The sequence below is a fragment of the Acomys minous genome, assembly GCF_964271855.1.
Source record: "Acomys minous genome assembly, chromosome: 7".
Classification (NCBI taxonomy): domain Eukaryota; kingdom Metazoa; phylum Chordata; class Mammalia; order Rodentia; family Muridae; genus Acomys; species Acomys minous.
In genome coordinates this window covers 119,679,724-119,703,423 of record NC_140488.1, presented here as the reverse complement: position 1 = coordinate 119,703,423, position 23,700 = coordinate 119,679,724, and the positions used below count along the sequence as shown (strand labels likewise).

Sequence of the window (23,700 nt, the reverse complement as noted above, 5' to 3'; positions counted from 1 at the left end):
ATAATGAGTTTCAATGCCTGTTTGGTGTCAGCATCTGCTGTTGCTCTATCTAGCGCTGATCCCAATCTCTGCAAAAATTCTGTGAAGGCTTCCCAGGCACTTGAAATATCTTAGTAAAGGTAATGGTTATCTTACCAGGCTCCTCCACCATGTCCCAAGCTCTTAAGGCTGTAGTGTGACATTGTTCGATCATATTTGACCTGTCTTAAGTCAGCATATTGCTCGTCACCAAGTAATTACTCCTTACTGATATTTATCTCCCTTCTCCTATTTTCTTGTTCTCTCTGCCTCCCTTTGCACCATGATAACCACTGCAGCTGTTGCACTGCTTCTAATACCGGTGAAACCAAACTTTTCCAATCTTGGGGAACAAGTCTATGCTGTGTGGCGCAGTTGCTCAACATTTCTTTGACAAAAGCGGAATGTAGTCCATATCTGAAAACAGATTCCTTAAAATGTTTTAAATCTAACATATTTATTGGATACCATACCGTTTCATCATAACTCTCAGCTCCATTCTGAGCCAGCATATGTCTTACAGTAACTGGAAAAGCCGATGGTGATGGTGTGACTCTGGGGGGTTCCTCTATGGGAACATTTTCCTCCAAAACCCCTTTTGTTTTCCTGGTCTCTTATTCCTGTAATTTTTTTTTTACAGCCTCCCCGGCTTCCCATTTCTCTCCACCCACTTCCACGTGCTGGTGCTCTGACCACCTGGCCTGTGGAGTAGGGCGGGGCAGCAATTGTGGGAAATATTCACTTACCAGGTATTTCTCCTTTATCGATAGCACCTTTTGTTTTCCAATTGCTTCAACCTCTACCTTTAAATTTTCTAGTTGTACTGCCAACTCTGCAATCCTTTCCAGAATGATAGAATTTACTCACCCTTCTGGTTTTTGCATCTTATCAGTCTTTCTTCCAAGCCTTTTAAATATGTTATACAGTAAAAAGACCAAGAAAAAACAAACGATTCCATCTGGGTATGAGGCAGGAAAGGACATTGTAACAGCAGCTGTGATTTTGCCGACACCCTGAAAAAGCATTACTATCTCTTGAAAACCATTATCTTCCACCTTCACAACATTAGAAGTTAAGTTACCCATGATGCGAGGCCACTTTGGGCGACACTTGTAGGGTCACTTTTTGTAACCAATATATTTTATTACAACTTATTAACCGAATGTACATCACTTATAACCCGACTAACCCAAATAATAGGAAAAGAGGATTAACGAACACAATAACAAAACTGTAAGGATATCAGTTCTGAGGAACGATTCTCCTGGCATAATCAGCAGGATTTCTCCTGCTGGAACCTGGAGTAACCAGAACCTCAGTAGGAGCCAGAGCCCCAAAGCCTTCCCTTGAGCGGTTCTCTCTAGGAGCATCTCGAAGTGCAGCGATGAACAGCCAAAACTATCCCAAGTCTCCAAAAACCCCGCCTTCAGTTCTGGGCTCATTTATATATCTCCTCCCAGAGTCTGTTCATTGGATCTTCTCAGCTGGCAACAATCAAGCCCCGGCATGAGGTGGTTGGTCTTCTATTGGATGAACCTCACCTGTTCTCTCACAAGACCATTCTGATACCACTCTTGGGATCATAAAAATCAGGTTTATCTCTCCTTCAAATAATGAAGTTTGATATTGGCATAGATACTTCACAAAAAAGAACATGATTGATGAATATGGAAAATTTTCTCAACTTGGTTGACATAAATTTTATGTTTAAGCCACAGTTTGCAGAGCATTGTAACAAATAAGTGTAATTGTAGCACTTGAGAATAAGAGGCAGGATGAACACAAGTTTTGTGCCAGACCCTGTCTCAAAATAACACCCCCCTCCATCAGATTCCTCTTTGTATCTGTTAGAAGGCTAAAGTCCTGTATTCGGTATGAGAATTCAATATTGGTACACAGCGGAGGTGGAGGTTTGATTCAGAAATTCAAGATAATTTATAGCAACATTTCAAGTTCCAAGTTTGCCTGTGACTTAGGAAACACTGTCTCAAAAAAAAAAAGCAAAAAAAGCTCCTGAGACACAGGATTGAGGTTAGAGGCAATGAGAATGCAGAGGTTTTCATAGTACAAAGACTGAAATGAATTTGTTGGATTCAGTTTTCGTATACAAGTCACTAATCTAGCTGGGGTTATATAATGAATGTGAAGCTAGCCTGTGATACATAGGATACCTGCCCTGTTAGAAAAACAAAAAGAGCCATTAACTAATGGTAATGTTGTTCTGTATTCTCAGCATTCATTTTGTAGAAAAGACAATGTTACAAAAGCCTAATTTGCTGAAGAATTCTTGTTGTAGCTAAACCAGTGATGTGTTGAGTTTTCTGTTCTTGGCACTACTCAAGAATGGGATGTAGCATGCGGGATTTTGTGATCCTTTAGCTACAGTATCATTTATCTAGGCTGGCCAGAAACTGAATAGGAGATCATTCAAAGGCTAGCAGGACTTTAAATTCTCTTTAGTGTTTCTGTGGTGATCACAGTTCAGGAAAACCGCCTTCATTTTGCTTTGCTTTATTTCAGAAAGAGGATAAGTTGGCACGTTTAGAGAAGGCTATCAACCCCTTGCTTGACGATGACGACCAAGTCGCATTTTCTTTTATTCTGGATAACATTGTCACTCAGAAAATGATGGCAGTTCCAGATGTAAGTAATTTTCATGCCGAATTTTGTGAGGATAGTACCAGGGGATGGAAAGAAGTATATAGAGTAAGCGTGTGTGCATTAAGAGATACTGTGTAGTGATGTGCATATGTCCAAAGGAACTGGTATGTAATTTTAAATATCAACCATTTGCTGATGAATTCATTAACATTGAAAGCAAAGATGCCAAGTGTCTTTGAATATTAAGAGGTTCTTACTTCCTTTTGTCAGTATTTAGTATGTGTATACTCTTGAATAGCCCAGGAGAGAACTATCAACTAATAGTAAGTTCTGAATTTAGAAATGTTCCTAGACAAATAACACTTTTAACATTTTGTTTGTTTGGTTTTGTTTTCCTTTTTTTCCCCATGAACAATTTTTTTCGTATTGTTTTGTTTTTTTGTTTTTCGAGACAGGGTTTTTGTATGTTATCTTGGCTGTCCTGGACTCACTTTGTAGACCAGGCTGGCCTTGAACTCACAGCGATCTGCCTGCCTCTGGCTCCAGAGTGCTGGGATACTTTTAAAGTAATTTATTCAGATTACACCTCAATTGTTATCCCTTCAGTTGTATCTTCCCATTCCCCAGCTCCCTCTTTCATCCTATTCCCCTCCCCTAGGTCTGTAACAGAAGGGGACCTCGTCCCCCACTATAAGATCACAGCCTGCCAGGTCTCTTCCTGGTAGCCTGCTTACTCTTCTCTGAGTGCCACCAGGTCTCTCCACCAAGGGGAAGTGGTCAAATAGGAGGCACCAGAGTTCATGTCAGAGTTCATCCCTGCTCTCCACACAATTGTAGAGAATGTGGTGTCCATTGGCTAGATCTGGATAGGGGTTCTAGGTTTACTGCATGCATTGTCCTTGGTTGGTACAGTAGTTTGAGCAGACCCTCCTGGGTCCAGATCCGCCAGCCTTGATGGTCTTCTTGTACCCTTTTAACATTTTTATTACATTCATTTATTTGTGTATGCGGGGGAGGAAGATTTAAGTTATGCTTTGTGTGTGGTCCCGACAACCTGGTTAGGTGTGGTGGTACAACCTTTCATCCTAGAACGTGGGAGGCATAAAGTAGGTGGAATTTTGTGAATTCAAGGTGAGCCAGGGCTACACAGTAGGACCCTGAATAAAAAGAACAAACACACCAAAACAAAAACAAGGCTGGAGACATCTTGCCAGCCTTGGAGGTTAAGAGTATTGTCTGCTCTTCCAGAGGTCCTGAGTTCAGACTTCCCAGCAACCACATGGTGGCTAATAACCACCTATAAAGAGGTCTGGTGGGCAGGAACACATGCAGGCAGAACATTATATACATCATTAATGCATACATACATACATACGTCTTTTTAAAAAAAGGAAAACTAAAAACCTTGAGGAGTTGGGCCTAGCTTCTATCCTGTATTCCAAGAATTGGATTCATGTCATTGGGCTTGTTGATAAGCACCTCTACCCACAAAGCCACCTTGCCTCTTTACAGAAAACACTTGAATAATTACTCAAATGTTTGTTTTCCTTTTGTTTTCTTTTTTTTTCCTTCAAGTTTTTATGGTAATGCCATCATCTATCATGCTGTTTCTGTAGGCCATTTTACTGTATTAGTCCCTCAGAAATTTCTAAATTAAATTTTCTGTTGCATATAGTTATAATGTCTATTTACAGTGTTATAAAATTTCTAGATAAAACATTGGACTAAGGAATGTTATTCTATTTTTGCAAAACTGAAGAGTTTTAACACACAAATAAGATTTTAGTTGTACGTTTAGAGGAGGGATTATTGCTTTGTCAGGGTGTAAGAATCCTTAGTGAAATCCTGAAATTATAGACAATTTTGTGTGAGGATATGGACGTCTGTGGAAAGAGCTTATAGTTTTCATCAAGACGTATTTGTAACTCAAGTGAAAATTTTGACCCTCTGGTATAAGTGATGGTTTTCATTTGGCTTCTGGTGCTTTCTTTTTACTAGTCATGGCCATTTCATCACCCAGTTAATAAGAAGTTTGTTCCAGATTATTACAAAGTGATTGTCAGTCCAATGGATTTGGAGACTATACGTGAGGTAAGTGATTTTTTAAAATAATCAATGCCCTTTAATAATCCATGTTTCTTTTTGTATATATAGCTGAGTCCCTGATTGCTTTTATCATAGAATATCTCCAAGCACAAATACCAGAGTCGGGAGAGCTTTCTAGATGATGTAAACCTGATTCTGGGCAACAGTGTTCAGTACAATGGTGGGTAATTCTTTTTCCTTTTTCACCAGTCTTATCTATCCAGCATTAATTTGCATTATTAAAATTTTCAGGCAGAAGCAACTTTGGGCAGTGATAGGTAAATCAAGTAACATAGTTTGCTTAATATACTTATATATTTATATATACTTAATATACTTGTATATACTTTTTTATACTTTTTATATACTTTAATATACGTTTATATACTTAATGTACGTATGTATTTATCTATTTGTTGTAAGGGTGGTATGCTTTTGGAAGTTAGCGGACAACTTGGAGAGGTGGTTCTCTGTTTCCACCATGTGGATTCCCAGGACTAAACCTAGGTTGTCAGGTTTGGTGCTGATCCATTTCGTCTGCTCAGTTTGTTTGTTTGTTTTTAAGTAGGTGCATATATTTTTTGGGGTGTGTGTGTGTGTGTGTGTGTGTTATAAGAATCACTATTAAAATTTAATCATGGAAACCCATCTATCCTTACTATTAAAATTGTGTAAAGCACAGGAAAATGAGGCATTAATAACAGTCAAATGGATGTTTCTTGTCCTTTGAGTCATGATGGTATTTCTATAAGATTTGAAAAGTTACATTGTAACCCTACATGGATCTGAGGCTGAAATGTGTAACTGGCTATAGACCACGGCCAACTTTGGTGTATGGAATTTTGCTCAGCACCTGAATTGATGGAATAGTATGTTTAATTTTCTAATAGGAAGGATGGTCTCTGTGTTCAAGTACTTCATGTTTCAGTTGATAGTAGCTTGACAAGGGCTATAATAGAAGGATATAGAACGTCCATTAGTCCTTTAGAGAGAAAACAAAATTTAACCTGAGGGCTAGGGAAGGCTTCGTAAACTAGGAAAATTCAAAATTGTTTTTTGTTTTTGAGACATGGCCTCATGTATCCTAGTCTGACCTTGAAGATGACCTTGGATTCATCTTCCTGCTTCTACCTCCCAAGTTCATTGAGCATCAAGCATGGCTTAGCTTAAAAAAATGGAGACAGAGTCTCACTACGTAGCCCTGACTGGCCTGGAACTCACTATGTAGAGTTCTCATAGACCAGTATGCCTCTGCTAGGATTAAAGACACATGTAACCACATCCACCCCAAAATTTATTATATTAAAAAGCCCTTTTTAAAAAAAGATTTATTTACTTTATTTATTGCATATGAGTGCTTTGTCTGCAGAAGAGGGTATCAGATTACATTAGATGGTTGTGAGCCACCATGTGGTTGCTGGGAATTGAACTCAGGACCTCTGGAAGAGCAGGTGGCGCTCTTAACCACTGAGCCATCTCTCCAGCCCTAAAAAGCCATTTTAAGGCTGGGTATGGTGGCACATACCTCTCATCCCAGCACTTCTCAACAGGTAAAAGCATGAGTTTGAGGCGAACCTGGTGTACAAAGTGAGTCCAGGGCAGTCAGGACTAAAACAGAGAGACCCTGTCTTGAAAATCCCAAAACAGAACTCTTAAAGTTTATATTTTAAAAAAGCCAGGGTGGTGGTACCTACCCTTAATGCCAGCACTTGGGGAGATCTCTGCATTCAAAGCAAGGCAGCCTAGTCTACAGAGCAAGTCCAGGACAGCCAGGAGTACACAGAGAAACCCTTTCTTGAAAAAAAATGTTTTAATTATGTATATGTTTGGGTATGCCCATGTGCATGCAGGTGCCTGTGGAGGCCAGAGGGGAGTGTGAGATCCCCTGGTGCTGGAGTTATAAGTGGTTGTGAGTGCTTGGGACTGATTTCAGGTCTTCTGCAAGAGCAGCAAACAGTCTTAACCACTTGAGTCATCTTTCCAGCCTCAAGAACCTATTTTTGAACTGAGTCAAAGGGATGTTGACTAGCGTGGTTAACTGCCAAGCACCTACTGTGCCCAACAGCTAGTCGAGAGGATGATAAAGTTCCAGGTAGAGATCGGAATTTAAAAATATAGAGTGCTTTGGATGAGGAAGTACAAATAAGTTTGTCTTGAGTATAGGTTGATGGGTAGGTCTGATTATAAAATGAGACAATGTGGGTAATGCCCCAGTCAAAAGGTCCAGTAAGTCACAGTAAGCCACCAGGAGGGGAGAGGGATCTATAGTTTTAGTAAATACCTTTCAGAGAGTTACCCAAACAATGAAGGGAAGGTGAATAAGATTTGGAGACCAGTAAAGAAACTCTTAAGTACCTGGGTGTGATGGTGCACAGCTGTAATCCCAGCACTCAGGGATTCAGGTGCAGATGGATCCCTGTGAGTTCAAGGCCAGTCTGGTCTGCAAATCGTGTCCAGGACAGCCAAGGCTACAAAAAGAAACCCTGTTTTGAAAGACCAAAAAGAGCCATGTTGAGAAACAAACAAAACAACATGAACAGTTAACAAGCTGCAAGAGCTGGGACTGGAGAGAGAGAGAGAGAGAGTTATAAGCTACCATGTGGACGCTGGTCCTCTGCAAGAGCAGCCAGTTCTCCAACCCCATAAAATAAATGTTAGAGAGACCAAAATAAATGTTAGAGAGACCAAAGGGCTAAAGATGAAGAAGCAGTCCCTGGAAAGTGAGGTGATGGTGTAGAATGGCGAGGAAGAAATACCAATTTCAAGAATAAAGGAGCTGCTAGGATCAAGTCTGGAGAGTTGGGGTTGGCAGTTTTAGTGTTCTGCTACTTATTGAATAAAAGGTTCAGCAAAGTGATCCTTGTCACTATCAGTGGTTCCTTTACCTACACTTTTGTTGTACTGTATCCTTTATTGAGAAGGGAGCGTACCTTTAATCCCAGCACACTGTAAGCAGAGGCAGGCAGATCTTCGAGACTTTGAGGCTAGCAAGCATAATGGTGAGTTCCAGGTCAGGCCAGCTAGAGTAACATGGTGAGATTCTGTCTTCACTGTATAGCACCGACTAGCTGGAATTTCCTATGTAGACCACAGTACCTGTCTAACATTAAGTGCTTAAAAATGAAAACATAGCTGGGCAGTAGTGGCATGCACCTTTGATCCCAGCACTTGGGAGCCAGAGGCATGTGGATCTCTGCATTTGAGGCCAGTGTGATATACAGAGCGAGTTCCAGGACAGCCAGAGCTACAGAGAGAAACCTGCCTGGGAAAAGAAAAATATTTAAAGCAAGGCATAACAGTGCACACCCACAGTCCTAGCTACTAAAGTGCTTTGGAGTTTGGGACTGGCCTGGACAACATAATAAAGACCCTGTCTCCAAAAAAAAGTCACTTAGATAATTATTTTTGAGTCTCTTTACTATTATTTTTATAATTCTAGAGATTTGAGATGGTTCATTTGAAAGGTTAAAAAAAAAAAAAGAGCAAGGCAGCCCCTGGTCTACATAGTAAGTTCCAGGACAGCCAGGGCTATATGTAGGACCCTGTCTCAAAAATTAAAAACAACAAACCTCAGTTTTAATAGCCTCTATTTAAAAAAATTGCCAAGTAAGCAGGACATAGTGGCCCATGCCTGTAATCCCAGCACTCAGGAGGCAGAGGCAGGTGGATCTCTGTGAGTTGGAGGCGAGCCTAGTCTACAAGTCCAGGACAGGCAAGTCTACACAGAGAAACCCCAGTATTTTCTGTTTGTTTTTTGTTTGTTTGTTTGTTTTGTGTGGGGGGACGTGTAATATTTGTTTTCTTAGGAGGAAGTTAGTTCTAGTATGGTCTAATAGTATTAAGGGAATTAGAAGCCTAGGGGTAATTACAAACCTGTTTACCTCCTGAATAGGTGATTGTTTTAAAACTATAGCTATCTAGCAATAGAAATGCTGACTTTTTCCTCTCCTTGCTTTGTTTGCTTCTCCTTACATCACTGTAAGCATGGAGGAAAAAGAGGTTTTTAAATCATGATGGTGTGTTGGTTTTCTAAAGCAGTCATTGAAATTATTACTATTTAAGAACATGTGAGTCTGAAATACATGTGATTCTCTAGGCCCCACCAAGTCCTTATTTAATTTGGGAAACTCTAAATACATTTTTCCCCCATAAGGCATTTGAAATTCCTTTGGTCATGATTGAATAAAAAGTGAAATATACTCAAACAGTTCTTTTTTGTTAGTGGGTAACTTGATCTGTCAGGTAAAATGATAATTTATCTTATCTTTCATGGTAATTATGACACCATTCTGCAAACAACTGGTCTCTCCTCCTCCCTCCTTTCTCCTCTTCTCTCTCTCTCTGTCTCTCTCTCTCTGTCTCTCTGTCTCTCTCTCTCTCTCTCTCTCTCTGTCTCTCTCACTCTCTCTCTGTCTCTGTCTCTCTGTCTCTCTCTCTCTCTCTCTCTCTCTCTCTGTCTCTCTCACTCTCTCTCTGTCTCTGTCTCTCTCTCTCTCTCTGTCTCTCTTTTTCCTCTCCCCTCTCCCCTCCCTGCTTTCTCTTCCCTCTCTCCTCTCCCGACTCTCCTCTCCCCCTCCTTTCTCTCTCTCTCTCTGTTTTCCTAGATTTCTCTTAAATTCTCCCAGTAGCCTCAACAGTTTCATTTTCCCAGAGAAGCCCTGTTACTCTTGTGTGTCTATCTTTTTTCCCCAAGCTATAAAACCTACAGCTGATCATCCTACTTTTAGTTAGCTCTTGATGTATTTTGAGATATACAATAGTATTTTTAGCTTTATGGCAGCAGGTATGGACCTTTTACTGATTTTATTGTACCCAGATAAAAAGATACATTACACACAGAATTTTGTTCAGGAAGTGTGTCGATCTCTCTCCTTCATTACTTCTTCATTCAGGAACTGCTGCTATAGCTAACAGTAAGAAAATGTCTGGGTATATTTATCCACTCATCTTAACAGTAGTTTACCAACTCTAGCATGTTCAGTGCGACTTTACTTATAGTGTCATGATGGAATTAAATAGCTGGAAACCCTGTAACTCTTGAACGTGGGCTGCTAGGAGCAGTTACAAACAGCTAGTGATAAAAACAGATAGGCAAGGGATATCATTTGTAAATTAATGTTTTATATTTTAGAGGCATTGTTAGTGAATATTTCTTTACAGGTGTCTGTTTCAAAGGAAGTAGGAAGGGAAAAGATCTTTTCAAAATAATTTCCTGAGAGAAACATTCTAAACATATAAAACTAATTGCCCTTTTATTATAACTGACATGCTGATAGTTGATCTGTGTTAACAGGTTGAAACTGACGTAGAATAAAGACTGAATTCCTAACCCATGTACTTGTAAGGCATAAGAGCCATATACTGAAACTGGTGTTATATTGGTTTAATTTAAGGAGGCCTGTAGTCTATCTGCAACCTTGATTTGTCTGTATCATTACATAATCACCACATGAAAGCTTGATCATTTTAAGTTCACATATAAAGTCTGACTTTGAAAAAGTGTGTGTGTGTGTGTGTGTGAGAGAGAGAGAGAGAGAGAGAGAGAGAGAGAGAGAGAGAGAGAGAGAGAGAGAGAGAGAGAGAGAGAGAAGAAGAAGAAGAAGAAGAAGAAGAAGAAGAAGGAGGAGGAGGAGGAGGAGGAGGAGGAGGGGGGGAGGGGGGAAGAGAGAGAAAGATTGAACCTAGGGCTTTGTACATGCCAGGAAAGTGCTCCACAACCAAACTATATCCCCAGCCTTGTTGATCTTTTTTCTAAAGGCTTTGCTGTGTGGTGATGAACACCTTTAATATCAGTAAGGGGGGGGCACAGGCAGGAGGATCTCTGCATTGGAGGCCAGCCTGGTCTACAGAGCTAGTTTCAGGATAGCCAAGACTACTTAGAGAGACCCTGTCTGAAAAAAAACAGAGGATTTTATTCATGTTTTCTTGTGTGTGTGTGTGTGTGTGTGTGTGTGTGTGTGTGTGTGTGTGTGTGTGTGTGTGAGAGAGAGAGAGAGAGAGAGAGAGAGAGAGAGAGAGAGAGAGAGAGAGAATATGAATATAGGTGCCATACCTCGGGGAGCAAAAAGAGGACATTGGATCTCCTGAAACAGGTGATGGTGAGCCACCTGATGTGGGTGCTTGGATCTGAACTGGGGTCCTCTGCAAGAACAAGTTTAAGCTAAGGTTAAACAAAGGTTTTCTGTGTCTTTTTCCCCCCCGAGACAGGGTTTCTCTGTGTAGCCTTGGCTGTCCTGGACTTGCTATGTAGACCAGTCTAGCCTCGAACTCAGAGCTATCTGCATGCCTCTGCTTCCCGAGTACTGGGATTAAAGTCGTGTGCCGCCACTTCCCGGCTGGTCTTCTGAGTCTTGAATAATGATATACTAGCCAGGCAGTGGTGGTGCATGCCTTTAATCCCAGCACTCAGGAGGCAGAGGCAGGTGGATTGCTGTGAGTTCAAGGCCATCCTGTTCTATAGAACAAGTTCAGGACAGCCAAGGCTACACAGAGAAACCCTGTCTCCAAAAAGGGAAAAAATAAAATAATGATATACTGTTGGGTAACAAAATCTAAAATTCTTATTTTTAAATTGCAATGTATAAGGATGGAGACATTGTTCAGTGAATAAGAACATTGGCTACTCTTCCAGAGGACTTAGGTTGACTTTCCAGCACGTCCATGGCAGCCCCGAACCATTTGTTACTCCAGTTCAACATCCCCTTCTGGCCTCTTTGGACACCAGGCATGCATATGGTGTGCAGAAATACACATGGGCAAAGCACCCACATATATAACATTAAAAATTAAATTTAGCCAGGTGGTGTTTTTTTTTTTAACATTTTTTTAATCTCAGCACTTGAGAGGCAGGCAGATCTCTGTGAGTTTGAGGCCAGCCTGATCTATATAGCTAGTCCCAGGACAGCGAGGGCTACACAGAGAAACCCAGTCTCAAAAATAAATAAATAAAGTTAATAATTATTTTAATAAATAATATATGTATTAAGTCAGTATGTTGGAGAAATGTAAAATTCTTGACGTTACAAAGGTGATGGCATTTTACTTGTTTCATAGGGCCTGAGAGTCAGTATACTAAGACTGCTCAGGAGATTGTGAACGTTTGTTACCAGACATTAACTGAGGTAGGTAGTAGAGAAGATTGGGCTCCCTGAAACATTTCTGCTGTGTCCTTGAGTTTGAAGCTTTCCCTGACTACCCTGTTTGCTTTCAAATGTAATATTCCACCCTCTACCCTCATTCCGTCATTTCTTTCTATGCTTTGCTTAGGATATTGGTTGTGTTTTGCTATTAGAATAAAACTACTATGAAAAGAGCAATTCTTTTAAAGGAAAGATTTATTTATTCATGTATTTTATGTATAAGAGTGCTCTGTCTTCATGTACACCAAAAGAGAGAACCAGATCCCATTACAGATGGTTGTAGGCCACCATGTGGTTGCTGGGAATTGAACTCAGGGCCTCTGGTAGAGCAGCCAGTGCTTTTAATCGTTGAGCCATGTCTCCAGCCCTGAAGTGTTTGCTTTTGTATGCCAGTACCTAAATGCTGAATAAATTCATTAATTGTATTTATTTCTCAGTATGATGAGCATTTGACTCAACTTGAGAAAGACATTTATATAGCTAAAGAAACAGCTCTGGAGGAAGCAGAATTAGAAAGCCTGGACTCAATGATTCCAGGATCTTATACACCTCAGGTAAGCCAAAGGATTAGGAATTTCCTACAATTTTCTTACGGTTTGGGAAGTTGGGAGCATGTTAACAGATATGTTTACTAAGATATCGTTCTTCTCTGTCCTTTCTTTTCATATGCCTCTCATGTGCTTTCTTGTCTTCTCAAAGGCTAAGGTGAGTGAGGGCCGTGGGTCCTCGTGGCCTTGTTGAATCCAGCAGAGGCAACTATGGGATAAATGAATTGGGATGGTTGTTAGTGTGTGAGAATACCAGATTCCTACTACGATAGCCAGAGGCATCCTCTTGGTCTCCATTGGTAAATTTTGGGGTTCTAAGACATCCCTAGAATGTAGGCTGCTCAGTTACAGATAGGGCATACTGTTCTTGTGCCTTCTAAATACCTGATCACCCATTGCTTTAGAAGTATGTCGGCATAGCTCTCACCACTCAATGTCCAAGGTTAATTCCCTTTCCTAGTAAATGAAGGCTGTTTAAGTTCATATGTTAGAAGACTAGAAAGCAGGACGAGTAAGAAATATTTGGTTTTTTTTTTTTCGGGTCTGACTAAACCTTTTGGAGCACTTCCTCTATATTACAGTCTTGGAAAGTTGGTGTATTTGAAGAATAGACTGTAAATGGAATATTAACAGGTCCTTGGTTTCTATATTGGAGCCTCAGTGATGGAGTGGACAGACATGAGGTTTGATGTAAAACAGGCCTGGGTGTGAGTCTTAGCTCTGCTACTGTGTAGTTTTATGATATTGGGAAATTAACATCTCTGTTCCCATTTCTCTAAGATGTCGTTTCCAACATTACATGAGTTAGTTTCTATGGTACATAATAGGCATCCAGTAGGTATTTTGTTTTCTTCTTTGTATGAAGGATTTCTCTGTAAAGTTCCCAGAGGCGCTTTCAAATACTTTTAGATACACTTTTAAAGACTTGTTTATTTTATGTATAAGTGCTGTACCTGCATATACATCTGCACACCAGAAGAGGACACTAGATCACATTCTAGATGGTTATGAACCACTATGTGGTTGCTGAGAATTGAACTCAGGACCTCTGGAAGAGCAGAGAGTGCTCTTAACCACTGAGCCATCTCCCTAGCCCCACACTCTTTCAAATTTAACTGAACATTTGAATGCAGAAGCCTTCCAATTCCTAAAGTATTATTATTCATTCTACCCAGGTTTCAGTCTGAACTTAAATGCCACATACATGCTCTCTGTTGGATTTTTGCTGTGTCTGTGTCTTATTCATACACTTTCTATCTCTCTCTCTCTCTCTCTCTCTCTCTCTCTGTCTGTCTCTGTCTGTCTCTCTGTTCCCCCCACCCCTTTCTCTCTCTCATCCCAAAACATAGGTTACAGAGGGGCCAGGTAAACAGAACCCTCAGATACTTCTTCAAGGTCCAGAACAAGGAAAGGCTCTTAGAGTTTTATTGGCAGATTGGGTCAAGGGGGCTTGGGCGAGTGATGTTGCCCAGGAAGGCCTTGCTTGCTAATAGGCTCAGTTTCCACAAGGTACTTTCTGGTAAGTTAAAGCTTGGGTCCTAGCCATCATTCTCCAGAAGAATCTAACCACCAAGTGGCATGTGCTTTCCTCAGGCCTTGGATAGTCATAAGTCTAGACCATTGGTGAGTCAAAGCTTTGTCCTTCCTGAGCAATAGCTGCTTTGGTATACTTCGTCACTTTCCTCTGGAGAGTGCGCTGCTTCATTCTTTTCAGTTCACACTCTCAATCATTCCTTTCACTTATGTGTATAAATATTAAGATAGCCCAAGTCATTGTTTGTTAACTCATGGAAAATAGACTCCCCACGTGTGACCACCCTTACTTACTGCTATGTGAAGTCAAAACATTATTAAAACGTATCTATATTATCTTAATCTGTCATAATACAGGTTTGTTTGCTTGTTTTTGAGACAGGGTTTCTCTTTGTAGCCTTGGCTGTCCTAGACTCCCTTTGTAGACAAGGCAGGCCTCAAACTCACAGAGAACCACCTGCCTCTGCCTCCCGAGTGCTGGGATTACAGCTGTGTGCCACCACGCCTGGCTACATAGTTCAGTTTTGATTATATAGAAGCACAGTAGTAATCGTGTTGTTTTCAACTTCTGAATGGTGGCAGCCAATGTGGTATTTGCATCTGGAATTTTCTACTGAACTTACATTGAGCCCACCTCTTTAGAATTAATCATTTTATAGTTTCCCATAATCCTCTATTTTCATACTGCATTTTAAAACCTGCAGAAAGTCTACCTGTGTGCTAATGTTCTGGAATCTGTTTTGCCACCTTTATTATGGAAACTCAAATCTTCTCAGTTAATCTTGTTTGCTTGCCTGTTTACAGAGCACCACATATGTAGGTGTGCATTTGTTTCTTTGAGCTAGGGTCTGGCTTTGTGGTCCAGACTGGCCTCAAGTTTGTGGTCTTCCTGATTGAACTTTTCTGGTGCTGGGCCTATAGGTTTGTACTTCTATTCTTTGATGATAAGCAAGTTTTATATTCATCGAAGTAATGCTGTAATTGGGGAATATAGAAGATGGGTCTGGAGAGATGGCTCAGCCAGTTAAGAGTACTTGCTATTCTTTCAGAAGACGTGACTTTGGCTGCTAGCACTCATGTTCCATGTTTTGCTGTTTTAACTCCACATTCGTAGGTTCTGACACCTTCTTCCGTCCTCTACAGACACTGCATTCACTTATACAAACCCACATTCAGGCATTCACATATCCACATAATTTTTATTGTTGTTATTTGAGGTAGGATCTCTCTGTTTAGCCTTGGCTTTCCTGGAACTCCCTCTGTAAACCAGGCTGGCCTTGAACTCACAGAGACCCACCTGCCTCTCCCTCCTGACTGCTGGGATTAAAGATGTGCGCCACCATTGCCTAGCCACATAATTTATAAAAAATGAATAAATAAAAGATTTTTTCCTGAGACAGGGTTTCTCTGTGTAGCCCTGGCTGTCCCGGACTCACTTTGTAGACTCTACTGGCCTTAAATTCTCAGAGATCCACCTGCTATGCTTCCCTGATTGTGGGGATTACAAGTGTGCATCACCATGCCTGGCTATAAAATCTTTTTTTAAAAAAGGTTTATTTATTTATTATTATTGTATACAGTGTTCTGCCTGCATGTATGCCACCTGCCAGAAGAGACCATTAGATCACATTATAGATGGTTGTGAGCCACCATGTGGTCGCTGGGAATTGAACTCAGGACCTCTGGAAGAGCAGTCAGTGCCCTTAACCTCTGAGCCATCTCTCCAGCCCCTAAAATCTTTTTAAAAAGAAAATTGGACGATACAAATAAGAGCTGTGTTACTGTTTATCAATTCCATCTCTCATAACATCAACAACTGAATATTTTGAGGTTTTTCTTATCTGTGGTATGTCTGTAAATATACTTTAAAAGTGAAATTGATGGATGTTACTTTTCTTTTTCTATTCACTTCATGAATATTTCATCTAGTCCCTCTTAATATTGACTAGAATCCATTTGCTAAATCTCTGCTCTTTTTGAGGATGATAAGAGTACGAGGTATTGAGTACATATAGCTCTTAATTCTTTCTACAACTGTGTGAGGTAGACATTATCATCTATGTTTTTATAGTTGAAGAAGACTGAGGGAGGTTAGTTATTGGAGAGCCAAGACTCAGTGCCAGGTCTGTTTACCCCAAAGCCATGTGTTTCTTTTTTAACCATACCATTTTGCTTTGAAGCATTGTCCACAAGCTCATGAACTGTCAAACCTCTCTATGTTCTTTTTGAAGTTAAAGTTCCTTTATCCAGTTTCCTTATATGTGTTTAAGTCAATAAAACTAACTAATATGAGTCCTGAGCCTAAAACCAGTAAGGCAAGACTGAGAAGAAGAAAGTAGGCTACTGAGCAAAGAGGCTGTTAATACACAGACTTGTCCCTAAGTTTATGCAATTTTGCTTTTGTTTTTGAACATAACTACTAGATGGCAGTCTGCTGGAGTAGTTGTTATTTGTGGGATTCTAAAAATTTCTCTAAAAAAATTTGTACCAAGCTGTTTCCTCTGGGTTGTCTTAGATGTCCTTTTTCTTCAGTGAATGTTGTAAAGGAGAATTCTTTGTATTTCTTCTAGCTGTTTCCTTGGTAGAGGCTAAGTTTTACATTTTATACCACAGCCTCCTGATTTGTATGATAACAGCACATTCCTCCGTATTTCTCGAGATGCTTCTGTGTATCAAGATGAGAGAAAGATGTCGTTCTTGAATATTCACAGTGCTATTTCAGAAAAGCAGCTAGCACAGGTAGGATGTTATTTCTTGCTGTGAGATTGGTGGTCTGACTGCTGGGTGATTGTGGAGGACTGGAGTGATACCATGTATACATGAAGGATGGCTGGATCCTTTGGCCCTGAAAACAAGGCTTTGAAATGTGATTTAAGCACAGCATACGTTCAGGGAAAATATTTGCAGTATCAGAGCAGCCTAATAGGTGACAGACTAGAAAGAACAGCCACATTCAAAGACAGAGTTCAGTTCACAGCAATTGGTGTACTATTTTGTGTCTCTTAAAAGTTATAAATCTAATTTTAAAAATGTATATTTTGGGTTTTGGAGACAGGGTTTCTCTGTGTAGCCTTAGCTATCCTGGAATTGCTTTGTAGACAAGGCTGGCCTCAAACTCACAGTGTTCCACCTGCCTCTGCCTCCTGAGTGCTGGGATTAAAGTGTGCCCCACCGTGCCCAGCTCTAAATATTTGTAAGTTTCAACTGGCCTTTGCCAGAGCCCATTCTCAAGGTTCCATAACAGAGTACAAAACCCAGAAGGATTGTTTTTATAAGGAAACGTCCCTTCTGATGACAGTTAAGAGTGGATCAAAACCTTTCTTGTTCTTTGTTTTTTCTTGCCCTGTCTATTATTTCCAAAGAATGACTGGGGCTCAATGCACATGCCTTCAGCTGTGTAAACAGCCTCCACTAGCGATGGGGTTGGCTGGGATACCAGGAAAGAGCAGATGTCCTAGATAAAGAACCATCGCTTAGCTCCTTCAGGCACATCCCTCAGTGGTGTGCTATTTGTGTTCCTTCCTTAGATTCTCCAGGGCTGAGGTAGGCTGAGTGAGGAAGACTCTGGTATAGATACTGAAGGATATGATGAGGAGGAGGATAGGAAACCTAAGACTCCAGCCCCAGGGAGTATGCTTACAGAAAGCTTACACATTATACATTTATATGATAGGAGCCCCAGTTGTGCAGGACAGGCCAAATCTCAAGGTGACATCTTAGAGTCTCTCCGTAGTCAGCCTCAGTCTGACTTTAAACCTTGGGAATTGAGGTAGACAAATCCATCCACTACAATTATTTAACTTCTCGTGAAGCAGCAAATGGGATGCGGGGGAAAGAAGGTGTGCTGGGCTTTTAGTCATTGATGGGACTGCCACCTGGACTTGTTTAGAAAGGTGAAGATGGAGACAGTGATCTTGCAGATGAAAAGAACGGAGCTGTACAACAGCCCCAACACAGTGTCCTGTATGAAGATTTGCTTATGTCTGAAGAAGAGGATGATGAGGAAGATACTGGGAGTGATGAAGAAGAAGGAGATACCATGTTCTCTGGTGAGTCTTGCTCCTTTGCTTCTGTTTTTGTGTAGCTCACTGTTGTACCTCAGGACTGAATAGGAAACCCTTTGCTTCTTGCTATTTGCTAGTATAAAAATGCTATCTCTTTTATTGGAGTCCTATTGGTGAACCTGAGAATAATGAACCCACACTCAGAGGATGATCATGTCCATTAGCCTAAGTGGGAGTGAAGATTAACAGACACAGGAGGCACAAAGTTAAAAGTGGAACAGTCAGTGCCCAAGTAGCACCTTGGAAGGATTGTGTTTGGGAACAGGAAAGGAAAAGTAAGCAAAATAATAGAAATGGTAAGGTACAAGTCCTGGAGATGAGCCTGGTGCAGTGGTGCACACTCGTACTCCCAGCACTCGGGAGGCAGAGGCAGGCAGATCTCTGTGAGTTTGAGGCCAGCCTGGACTACAAAACAAGTCCAGGATAGCTAAGGCTACACAGAGAAACTGTCTTGCCAAACAAAAACAAACAAACAAAAGTATTGGATATGATAGAAAACAGGTAGATCAGGCTAAGGCAGAAGAAACTATATATCTTGCCACTATTGACGTTTGGTATTTGAAAGAGGCACTTGAGAGGTGAGGAGTATAGACTTAAGAAATACTAGGTAAAAATGCTAATTCTGACAAGAATTTCCTTTTCTTTTCGCTAGCTCTTGTTTTGTCTTTGTTATTTTGAACGTAACTATCTTGTACGTGCTAGGCAAACACTGTAGCACTGAGCCATACCCGTAGTCCATCAACCTTATCTCTTAATGAACCACCATCTGTATTTTTACAGGTCTTCACCTAAGTGAAAGTGGAAGCGACTCTGATACTGAATCTGTCAATGTAAGACCCACACAGCCCCATGTGCTTCATGAGAATTCAATAATAGATGTGGAAAATGAAGAAAGCATGATGTGCTATGAGGGAGATGGTGGTGAGGCGTCCCACGGTTTGGAGCATAGCAACATCAGGTAACAGACAGCAGTGTGCTATGGGGCTGTGGCATCATTTCCCAGCTGTGGTGACAAAGGGCTTAGCATAATAAAGCTTTCATTTGTAAACATTTCCTGATACCTCTACTTGGACCAAGCATTATCTAGTCCCTGGGAATGCACAGGAGTAAGATATTAACCTGTCCTTGAGGAGCACTGGTAGTGGAAGAGATTGATACAAATCATTATAGGTACCATGTCCTAAGTACCTAAGCACAAGTAAGTATCAAGTGCCGAGGTATTCCTAGGGAGTGACTTACTGTGCTTTGAAGTAACCAGGGTAAAACTTCATGTAGAAGCATTTAACTTACGCTTAAAGGATGGATAGGAGTCTGCTAAGCATATGTAATGGCAGCCAGAGGGATGGATCTTTATAGATGAAATGATATGTCAGAGGCATAGAAATACAACGTGAAGTATGTTCAAGAGAAAAGGGAGGTGGGTGGAGAATTAAGACTTTTGAAAAAGCAAGAGACTGTATTTTGGAGAACCATAAGTAATATGCCAAGACATTTGGATGTTGTTCTGTTAGGAATCTGTACTTCTAGGGAAAGGAAGTTGCTGGCACACTTCTATAATCTCAGTTCTTAAGGTATGAGATAGGAGGATCCTAAATTCAAGGCTTGCCAGCTGTGGTGGTGCATGCCTAAGAAGAGGCAGGTGGGTGTCTGAATTCAAGGCCAGCCAGGTATGTATAGTGTGAAGTCCAAGCCAGTAAGAAGCATAAGGTATCCCAGAGACTCAGAATGGCGTTGTGAAAACCCAGAGGCATGAGATACTTTTTAAGCATTTATTTATTTACTTTACATCCCAACCACAGTTTCCCCTCCATCCTCTTCTCCCAGTCCTTCCTGTCCCCTGCCCCCACCCCTGGTCCTCTTCACCCCTCTCTTCTGCTTCCCTTCAGAAAAGGGGAAGCCTCCCATGGATACCAACCAGCCCTGGCTTATGAAGTTGTGGTATATCTAGGCTCATCCTCTCCTGTTGAGACTTAAGGGTCGGCCCAGTACAGGGAAATGCTTCCCAAAGGCAGGCGACAGGGTCAGAGACAGCCCCTGCTCCTGCTGTTACGAGTCCCACTTGAAGACCAAGCTACACAACTGTTACATGTGCACAGGGCCTACCTAGGTCAGTCCCATGTGGGCTCCCTGGTTGTTGGTTCAGTCTCTGTGAGCCCCTGTGGGACACTTTTAAAAGATTACAAGTAGGCCAGAGCTTTCAGTTGATGCATGTGGTAAGAATGATTCAAAGAAGTAGTTAAGATTTTTTTTTTTCAAAAAGAGGTAAGAACCAAATTGTGAAGGACCCAACTGTTGTGGGATGGCACTGAGTGAGAACGGTATGATCTGCTTTGTGTTTTACAATGATTGTTCTATGTCCTAAAGAGCAAAGGATAAAAGATGTGAGCTAAGAAAGTCACAAATTCAAATGACCAAGAACTATATTATATAGCTTCTCTAATAATCAAATAAACATGATAAACAATGTGATATAGCTGTCAAGTTGGTGATCATTTTTGGAAAGAGTATGAGGGGAAAAAAAGACATTCCCAAATGACTGGTAATAATGTGTAAATAGGTAGGGTGAGCGGGAGAGAAATACAACAATTTTATTACTATAAATAAAAAAATTAAATATGTACCCCCTTTAGTTCTAAAATACCACATTTAGGAAATTGTCCTTTGCCAACACTTTTCTCAAGATGTTTGTATATCTGGGTATGATGATGCAAACCCTCTATCCCAGCACAGTAGGAGGCCAATCACTATGAGATCTGGGACAGCCTGGTCTACAAAGCCAGGTCCAGGACAGTCCCAGCTACATAGTGAGATCCTTTCTCAAACAAACAAGCAAGCAAGCAAACAAACAAAAAACGTAAAAAGATTTTATCACCGCTCATTGTTTCTAATGGTGAAATAAATCAGAAATAGCTACACATACTATTGAGGGACTCTTAAATGAATCATGTTATAGCCATATACCAGAATACCATGCTTCTGTTAAGTCTGGCACACTGTAATCCCTGCACTTAGGAGGATGAGACAGAAGAATCACAAAGTTCAGGCTAGACTGAACTAAATAGTGAGACCCGGTCTCAGAAAACCCCCCAGAGCTGTAGACTGTATTGACACAGAAGGGTGTTCATTGTAGTCATTGTTGAAAAAAGAAAATTTCTGAAGAATAGGCTTGGGTTTTTTGGTTGTTTTTTTGGTATTTTGTTTGTTTGTTGGTTGGTTGGTTGGTTGCTTTTGGGGGGGGGGAACAGGGGTACGGGGACAGGGTTTAATGTGTAGCCTTTGCTGTCCTAGACTCACTTTGTAGACCAGGCTGACCTCGAACTCATAGTGATCCATCTGCCTCTGCCTTCCTAGTCCTGGGATTAAAGGCATGCGCCACCATGCCTGGCCTTATTTTTATTTTTTTAATTTGTTTACATTTTTGTTCATTTCAAGACAGGTTTCTCTTTGAAACCCTGGCTATCTTTGAATAAGTATGAAACATTGGGGCTTAACAACATCTGTGATCATGGTAGCCAGTAGCGAGTTTTGGTCAGTGTGGAAGTTTATTTCAGGTCCTCATGTATATTAAGTCAGCAAGTTGATGTTTTTGACTGGATCTTTTCTCCTTAGGGGTGCATGAAACAGTCGAGAGCCCATTATTTTAGTGTCCAGGGGAGGTGAGATGGCCTGATCCCTTGACAGTACAAAGTATGCAAATGCTCAGCTAGGGCATGGTGCCCAAGCTTGAGAGATGTTGTTTTCTCTTCTCAGTTGTGGGAGCTATGAAGAGCCTGATCCCAAGTCGAACACCCAGGACACAACCATCAGCAGCATTGGTGGGTATGAGGTATCAGAGGAGGAAGAAGATGAGGAAGAGCAGGGCTCTGGGCCTAGGATACTAAGACAGATCCACCTGTCAGAGGACGAAGATAGTGAGGATTTCCACTCCATTGCTGGAGACAGTGACTTGGACTGTGGTGAGTGAGGCTTCCTAACTAAGCCTCTTCAGTCAGCCTAAGTCAATTACCTTTCCCCCAGCTTGTTTATATGTGTATAGTGGCTAATAATGTTATTACCAGGTTAACACCGTAGTTTTAGTAATGAGCAAAATAGTAGTAATCACCTCTCCAAATCCTGGAGTATCAAGTTCTTTCCCCTAGCCACTATCAAGAAGGGAGAGCAGACTCATTCTTCCCCATTGCACTCCTTTAGTGCCATTTATTTCTCTGGATGTGTAGACATGGCACCATTTCCCTTTCTAACTTGCAGGCTGGAATAGATGAAAACTCCTCTGCTAGAATAGAGAATTGGCTGGCTCTGTGGCACACTTAAAATACAAACCTATTGGACAAATGGTTTATTCATGTATTACTCACTTGGATATACAATGCCTCACTCCTAAATGGCTTACAGGAGCATGGCTATAAATCTCTGAAACAGCCTATGTATCCAAAACAGTAGGTGGCCATGTGAATGCACTCTCCCCCACCCTAGGAGAAATTATAGGAAAATGCTAAGTTCCTTAGGGCAAAGACTATCTTTTGTTTCTTTCCATGCAAGGTAGCCACTAAGTAAATGTTTTTAAAATCATGAAATCCCAACAGATGTGTTTCTGTGTATCTATTCCATGCCAGGCTCTCTGTCAGATCTCTGGAGTGTAAAGGTTAAATAAGAATGCGCCATCAAGTTGGGGCAGGGAGAGTGGAATTCAAGCAATGTTAATAAATTATAGAACTGTTAGACGAGTACAATTAAGAAGCTAGCTGTGGGGCTGGAGAGATGGCTCAGTGTTTAAGAGCACTGCCTGCTCTTCCAAAGGACCCGGGTTCAATTCCCAGCACCCACATGGCAGCTCACAACTGTCTGTAACTCCAAGATCTGACACTCCCACACCAACAGACATAAATTAAAATTAAATAAAATATTTTTAAAAATAGAAGCTAGCTGTGGAAGGTATAAGGAAGAAATTGAGAAGAGATCATGTGTGGAAAAGCAGGGAAGTCTTCCACCTGGAAGTTGATTGTTGAGAAGTTACTGGTAGGACCGTAGCAGCTCACAAGTCCAGGCAGGGTGTTAACATGAAGGGGAATGTTCACAGTCCAGATATGACAGAATGTGTTCCTTTTTTGTTTGTACCTACCTTGTTTCAGATAGTATGCTGCACTGAGTAGACATGACACTGAAAGACGGACAGGAAGTATATCTTCAAGAGCTTTGCGTTTGAGCCAGGCACCGTGGTGCATGCCATTAGTCCCAGGACTCAGGAGGAAGAGGCAGGAGGATATCTGACTTCAAGGCCAGCCAGGACATTTAAATTGAGAACATGTGTCTCAAGGATACCAAAAAATGGAGAAAGAGAGATACTTGTGTTTGATATCAGTGAATGAATTTTATACTTAAGGAAATGAAATCTTCAGTGCATTAGATTTGTTTCAGAAATTTTCTGAATGTTGATTGAAGAGAGAAACTGAGTCAAATAAGAAGACGTGTATGATCCAATTTGTGCTGAGTAAAATACCAAGTGTATATGATGTTTGTATATACTTGTATGTGCAAAGGAAAAGATGTGAAAGAATATACATTAAATTGTTCACAGTGATAACCTCTGGGTGATGGGAATGGAGAGGAGGTAGTTCATTTGGTTTGTGTACAGTAGGTGAGCTTTTTATTTCTGTATCATTTGAATTGTATAGTACATGTTATTTTTATAATAAAACTTAAAATTGTTGACAA

At 40.9% G+C, this 23,700-nt stretch overlaps 1 protein-coding gene across 15 annotated transcripts in view; it reads left to right on the top strand.

Annotated features, from left to right (window-relative positions):
• Positions 1-23,700, top strand: part of LOC311601891 (transcription initiation factor TFIID subunit 1-like) — a 78,087-nt gene extending 54,387 nt beyond the window's left edge. For 3 of the 15 annotated variants that reach the window (XM_084789635.1, XM_084789634.1, XM_084789627.1), the window contains exons 30-39: positions 2,539-2,661; positions 4,618-4,710; positions 4,801-4,885; positions 11,758-11,825; positions 12,281-12,397; positions 16,538-16,663; positions 17,814-17,973; positions 18,769-18,946; positions 21,739-21,944; positions 23,118-23,700. In XM_084789635.1, coding sequence (XP_084645761.1) covers positions 2,539-2,661; positions 4,618-4,710; positions 4,801-4,885; positions 11,758-11,825; positions 12,281-12,397; positions 16,538-16,663; positions 17,814-17,973; positions 18,769-18,946; positions 21,739-21,944; positions 23,118-23,134 — 1,173 coding nt within the window. In that variant the 3' untranslated portion in view covers positions 23,135-23,700. Of the gene's footprint in view, positions 1-658; positions 768-2,538; positions 2,662-4,617; positions 4,711-4,800; positions 4,886-11,757; positions 11,826-12,280; positions 12,398-16,537; positions 16,664-17,813; positions 17,974-18,768; positions 18,947-21,738; positions 21,945-23,117 lie in introns of those variants that run through there. The other 12 variants (XM_084789637.1, XM_084789636.1, XM_084789633.1 and 9 more) reach the window with 12 other exon arrangements.